General features: G+C 39.6%; 1 protein-coding gene across 5 annotated transcripts in view; it reads right to left on the reverse strand.

The window, feature by feature from the left end:
* Nucleotides 1-835: 835 nt before the first annotated feature.
* The window catches only part of LOC123969755 (glucagon receptor-like), a 20809-nt gene continuing 14603 nt past the window's right edge, over nucleotides 836-7041 (reverse strand). For all 5 annotated transcript variants that reach the window (XM_046047391.1, XM_046047392.1, XM_046047390.1 and 2 more), the window contains 4 exons: nucleotides 3747-3835; nucleotides 3282-3426; nucleotides 2678-2719; nucleotides 836-2314 (listed from right to left, as the gene is read on the reverse strand). In XM_046047391.1, the coding sequence (XP_045903347.1) occupies nucleotides 1892-2314; nucleotides 2678-2719; nucleotides 3282-3426; nucleotides 3747-3835 (699 nt within the window). In that variant the 3' untranslated portion in view covers nucleotides 836-1891. The remainder of the gene's footprint in view (nucleotides 2315-2677; nucleotides 2720-3281; nucleotides 3427-3746; nucleotides 3836-7041) is intronic.

The raw sequence follows: 7041 nt of genomic DNA on the forward strand, positions 1-7041 counted from the left end.
TTTAAAGCCACCGCAAAATGTCAGTTAAGTACAACCATTTTTTATTTCAATCTTACAAATTTGTCAAATGTGAGTCAACTCTCAATCAGTAGACTTACTGTAAAACTGTGGAAGGGATAACAGCTGTCTCTAACACTAATATCTCTCTCATATGTTGATTTGACACAATAAATACTGACACGTTTTGCTGAAAGAATTAAATTTAATTGGATCCACAGATACATACGTGACACAACAATTTCGCTTTTATATAAAACATTTTGCTTTCTCTCATGACAGTGTTTGCAATGGGCCCCTCCTGCCTATTGCATAACATTTTAAATGGAAGGACAGGTATAATGATGTCTTGTGTGTTTTTATTTTCACTTTTGAGTCACCTGGAGTGCAAGCATAAACACAGAGGAGAACACATCCCTCCACCCGCCCGTGTTTGTCTTTATAATATTCACTTTAATCAATATTTACAGCATACAGCGCTCTCTTACACATCAAACTGAATATCTGTTCTTGATCAAAAAGTTCACTAGGAATACCTTTGTGAAAATCTTTGTTGGCTCCAGTGTGATTGAAATTAATCACACGAAAAATTAAATCCAGCCCAATTATATCCAGTTCATATCTGAGCTGAATCTAAATGTTTAAAAACACTAAAAGTGTTTTGTGTGGCACATTTTTCTTTCTGCATCATGAAATATAAGCCCTGATCTGCAGAAGAATTAAAATCAGGCCGTTTGTACATTGCTAATTTAGTGCTCAACAAAAAATAACGAACAAAATTTCTGGCACATAAAATTACTACTCTTTTGTAGTCTGCACTGGCGTGTATTATGTTTGCCTTCATTCTTGAGAATACTGTATGACATTGACTGGAGCAGTATGATGATCGTGATCTGGAGGTACTTAGGTTTAAGTAAAACACCAAAAACTACCAGTGTGTCATGTAGGAAATTTTTATCGGAGTCAAAACAAGTCAAGAACTTAAATTAAGTCTCCACACAGGACAAATCCAGGTGCAGTGGGCATATGTATTTCTAATTACATATATACACACTTAAATATTGTTTCACCCATATTTCTCCATTTGTACATTCAGCCTGAAAAATCTGTTTAAAAAGACGAAGGAGGAGGTTAGTACAGGCAAAAAGGAGAAAAGGAATGTGCATGAAAGAATCGATTTGATTACCCAATTGATGTAAACCCCATTAGGTTATATTATGATTTTCTTTGGTCATTTACAACCAGAATAACTTAAGCATTAGTATTAGCACAGTCTTTCTGTAGATCAGAGAATCCATCCTCTGTGAGGCTCCGGTGAATTTCTCAGTTCTGCCTTTATTGTTCCATGAACAAGACGTCAAGAATCATGCATGTTGAAGTCCACATTTAGTTTCATTTAACCAGTAGAGAAACAGCAAAAAAACAAACAAGCATTGTCACAGAGGTTTTTGTAGGAGAGTACCACAAATGAGCATCCACTACTGCAAACAGACTAACAGACTACAAACATGACTCACGACGGCAACAGCAGTACAGATGGAAAAATGTGAGAGGGGTTGTGTGTCGCAGTGGAAATGCACACACAAACACACACACACACAAAACATCACTAGTGTTTCATTTAAATGTTTTTAATCATTCCTGATGTCTGAAGTTAATACAGGCTTTTAGGCTCAAGGTCCCAAAACCAATAAATATTCATTTGCAGCTGGGCAGGTTTAAACCGTATTTTCTGTAATGCTATGCAGCAGTGAACATCCTGATCTGTGTGTGTTACTCCCTCATTCTCTTCCCACTCAGGTTGTCTTGTTGGCACATGACAAACACTGATCTGAAACAATGATAAGCACAGTCAGTGAAAGTTTTCGTGACGAGGGCTCAGAGCAGGTTGTCCTCAGACACTAGTCTCTCCTATTTCCAGAGGGTATGTGTGGCACTGCGCCGTCTCCTCCAGACACGCGTCCTCTGTGGCAGAGCTGCCGTGACTGGCGGTGCCTCTGTGTGGCAGGAAAGAGAACTGCAGGGTGTGTCTGCTCTTGGAGGACCTGCCTTTCCCCATCCCGTTGCTGTAGGAGACGACTAGTCGGCGGTTCTCCTCGGATGCGGCCGAGCGGGAGGGGCCTCTGTCAGCTTTGTTAAAGCGAGGTGAGTCACCACTGTGGTCACTGGCGGTGTTGTCATGGAGAAAGGGAAGATTGCCGGTGGCGATACTGCCGCTCTTGATGTGCGGCGTGTGGCTGTGGGTGTGGCGGTACTCCTCATCAATGTCCTTACCCAGCTTCCACCGCTTCCATTTTTTTAGCATCTCCGACTGTACCTGAGGCATGATGGGATAGCAGAGAGAGAGAAAGCAGATAAAGGAAAGACGCATGAAGATTTGCGATCAAGATTAAATAAGACACTGGGCATTTAATTATGGACGTCTCTTGCCAAAGATTACATCTAAAAGTTTATAGATTAGCTGATGGATGATGGTGTGTCCGTCCCACTTTGTACACGAAAGGAATGAAGTGGGACCTGAACAAAGATGGAGCTTTTAGAGATATAAAAAACTGATAAAGGAACACTCATGATGAAAAATGTCTAATGTATCTTCTCTAAAAAAAGAAAAGGATGGAAGTGCAGCAATTGCTGAGATTATATTATGGTGGTGCACTACCTCAAAGCACATTTATCTCACCTCTTTGTTGACAAAGCAGTACAGGATGGCCACCAGCAGGCCCTGAAATAGAAGGTGGAGCTTTAAATTTTCAGTCATGTCAGATACTGGAAAAGAAACAATTGTTATTTTACTGTGTATATTAAAGGATCCGGCTCTAAATATAGAACTACATTGTTTACCACATGGGAAAGAGCCATACCATTGCATTGGGTGTCATATTCCCTCAATACAATTGACGTCTTAATTTTAAAGTTGTTTCAGAACAAACTACACTGATAGTAATGTGCTACCTTTTACATCAGTATGTGCCCTTGAAACCTGTTATAATGAGTTGAATGTTCGTAAAATCGGCTTTGCATATGTTTTATAAGGAAGGGAGTTGAAGGATCCACACTGCATTTTGGTGAGTAACACTGAATGTAAACAGCAACTTTGAAAGATTTTACTGTAGAAGAATTTGAAATGGATAAAAGACATTTAAACACTGTAAGGCGTTTCCTTCAATGTACAGTATTTGTTATAGATTAACCAAAATGAAATGCTCAGTGCCCTAAAATCTGAGAGTACAGATGCATTTAAAGAAACAACAGTCTTTTAAATGGTCTTGTATGCCTGCTCTGACCTGGAAAGAGTTGAACAGTAGGTCACAGAAGAGGCGAATGAGGCGCAGCATGGAGCCTTTTGGGACGGACTCATCAATGACGAATGTAAAGAGGATGGCGTGAATCCCAAGCAGGGGGATGAGAGTCAGAGTGGACTTTGCTAATCTGGACCAGAGGAGGAAAGGGGAAACAGGGAAAAATTGTAAGGTTTATATTACAAGACAGCCACTAATCATTTTACTTAGTTTACACTATCAACCTTCATCAGGTAAGATTTAATCGTCAACAGAGAAATAAATTACACTTGTAACAATGGATCACATGTATGTGAAACATACAGAAAATTATCACCCCACTCTACAGTCCCTCTCAGATCTTTTGGTTTGACTCTCATCAGTCAAAAAACATTTAAAGCACACCGTACGCCACCTGACCGGTAAATATCCTGGGTACACCCTTCAATGTTTTTAGAACAATTCTCTCACCTGAACTTGTAGTCGGTGTATCTCATCTGATGCGCTCTGAGTTTAGACATCAGGATTTTGATAATTCGTATGAATATGAAGAAGTTAATCTGAAATAAGAAGAGGAGAGTAATATGCAAACAGCTATGAAAAATATGTTCTGTAGCTTTTTAGATGACATAATGTGTGTGAGAGAGGCAGAGACTTTCAAAAATGTCTCAAGGCTTTCTGTGCTCTGTGGGCTTTGAACTGGCAACACACACACAAATTGTGATCTTGTGCAGAGCCCTCTCTGATGACAGAGAGCATTAATTATTACAGCATTCAAGTTAGTAGTGCTCCAAGTTTGGTATTGTGTGTATGTTATCTTGACAGATGTGTTTGTGTGAATGTGTGAGTGCACGCAAACACAGTTTATTTAGGTGGGAACAGTTGACCTGCAGAGTTGTGTTTGGGATTGTTGCAGGATGAAATGTGACGTTGTGTCTGTTGCACAACCATACGGCAACTATTTCAGTGACTACAATAAAGAGAATTTTTCCACAGGGTACGTTCTGTATGATTTACACATCCAGGAAATCTACAGGTCTATGAATATTTTAGTGTGTGTGTGTGCACACGTACGCTTTTTTATGAGGTCACAAAGGTTGCTACTGTTACTGTTAAAGTGCACTTGTGCTTATATGTATGTCCATCCTTAATGCTGTTTGTCTCTATGGGAACAAGAGGCAGGAAATACACAAGAGGAACTTATTTGTGTGTGTGTGTCTCTGTGTGTGTTTGTATCCATGTACAAGAACACCAAAGCTACATATTTCAATCTTCCAATCTAGGGTGGGAATCTTTGGGGAATTTTATGAATACATTTGTTTTCAATTTCTTGAGGTCAAAATTTGATTTTCACTGTAATAAAGTGGTTACCAGATTTATCTAGTTTTAATTTTTATAAATCTGAGAGGTTGTGAGATGGTTAACAAGAAAGGACAACTGAAAAACTGATTTCTGCTTCATAAAATAATTTGAAAACATTTTAATCTTTTTTTTTTATTTAGTGAATTCCTGGATAGTTATAATTCCTTATGCCTCTAAAACATCTAAAAATTACTTCAGGCACAGTGATTGACTCAAATAAAAACAATCAGCATTGAAATAAATGTTTCAGTAAAAGGAGACATCTGTTCAATCAGTCGTTAAGAAACGTGTATTTATCAAGCGGCATTTTGTGGAGCCAGAATAACAGCAGCTGCTTTGTATTTGCACTTGTCACTACAATGTCCCTTACAAACAAACTTTTAGTGGTGCATTTAGTGGTGTCACGTACACCACAATACACACTTGACATAGCTATAAATAATTAAATAACACTATTACGATCTCAAATAACTTCATAATAACAGGGAAAGTAATGAAAATATCCCAGAAAAAACAACAAAGACAACCCAGGGGGTTACATGGCAAACAAGATGATAATACACCAAAGGTGGTGTCAGTTTTTCCTCATTTCTCTGATTGTATTTCGGAGCAGTTTTCATTGACTTTGGAGAAATGATTACAGTGCTTTGAGTACTGAACTGAGGATTAGTGATCTCTGAAAGAATGAATTACATTCCACCTGTTGCCCCAATTACCCAATTAGGACACAACTGCCTCTTCATTTGAAACCCTGATTAAAGCTGCGATTACACTACACTGTGACATGACCTGCAAAATCGATGGAATTTTGGTGACGTAGTGACTAGTCACAGTTAGCTAGTTGATGAGCTACTGTAGCTGGCAAGCTAATTGTTAGCACCTGGAGCTTCTATCCAGGAAGATATTAAAGATATGTAGTGAACAACGGTGTGGATCTGTGCATTTTATATTGAATAAATTTGGAGCTACTCTAAATTCCTTTCTCCTCCCCAGAGAAGAAGGGGGAGGGGTCAAAGTTGCTTTCTCTAAGTGCTATCCCGACCATAAAACTGACACCTTTTTGATTCTGAAGCTGATAACGCGGGGCCTGACTGTTAAACTGACAAAGGGACACAAACCAGCCATTGGCCTCTCCCTGAACAGCCTATCAAAACTGGCCCCCCACACATGTTTCCGTGGCAACTGACCTTATTCTTTGTTTTATTACCACATCAAAGGGATACTCCTTGTCTCACCTAGGTGTGACACAATCCAGGACAGCCAAACTTTAAATGGCTAAGGACTGCAGTCTCCAAAGACTCAAAGCATTTAATTAAGTTTAATTAAATCTTTAGTTACCTGATTACGTTTGCCTCTATTTGAGTAGTTATGTTAACTGTTGTTGCTATCCGTTGTTGATATTAGTGCTGAAAAGAAAGTTACTTGTGCAGTGTTTTTATTTTCAGCAAGACACTCCTTCATCTAATGTAATCCAAGCTTTCCTCATGTAACCTGAGTTCACCCAAGTGGACGAAATAAGTATTACATGCCCTCGTCGGAAATGCCGTTAAATGTATAAATATCCTGACCAATAATGTGACAATTGTTTCCTGTTACCACAACACAGTCTCACTCCCTACTCGTCAAATGTCTGACGCATGGTCAAGGCCCTTTGTCGTCGCTTTTTAAAGACTTGGGTAGCCCTTTTGCATCAATTATTGACGTTTAGGGATCCACAGTCAAGTTTGGCCTCGCCAGGCAACGCCCTCAGACTCGGCCAGCGAGACCGGCCTTTTGTTCGCCTGAAGCTACATCGATCTGCCTTCAGTTTGTTTTATTGTCTTTATTTCTTTTGTTTGTTAAAGTTATCAGTCCGTTAAGTTACACTGGACTAATTCAGGAACGACCAAGTGCCATTTTAAGCCTTTTTCGTTGAGCCAACTTCACCGAGGTCAGACCAAGCCACGTGGTCTCGCCAGCTACAACGAAGGAAACCTGAAAACAGCCGAATTGCCAGACGGAGGAGGCGTTTTCAATCAGATACGGAGAACCCCGAAGAATCCCTAGCAAAAAGCCAGGATCGGGCAGCTAGCGTGGGACCCGTGCAACAGGCCAAAAGCAGGCTGTCGACAAGCAGTAAGACTTAACACACGTTCTGTGATCAGATGTCCATTTTAACTCCTAAATTATAGCATTAGTTTACTTTCATTAGCTCTTCTATGCCGTATGAGTCAAATGCTTCCCACAATCGAACCTCCAGGCTCATTGTTCAGCAAATGTTTATGTTTCCTGTATCCAACCATCTTTTTATCACCTTAGTTAGAGAATAAATTCACTGTAATATAATCAAGAGCTGTGTGTGTTGCCTATTTCTAGTTCCTGCCAAGAGAATTGACCCTTTAGATATGAGACTGACTGACTGATT

The sequence above is a fragment of the Micropterus dolomieu genome, linkage group LG04 (assembly GCF_021292245.1).
Source record: "Micropterus dolomieu isolate WLL.071019.BEF.003 ecotype Adirondacks linkage group LG04, ASM2129224v1, whole genome shotgun sequence".
Taxonomy (NCBI): Eukaryota; Metazoa; Chordata; class Actinopteri; order Centrarchiformes; family Centrarchidae; genus Micropterus; species Micropterus dolomieu.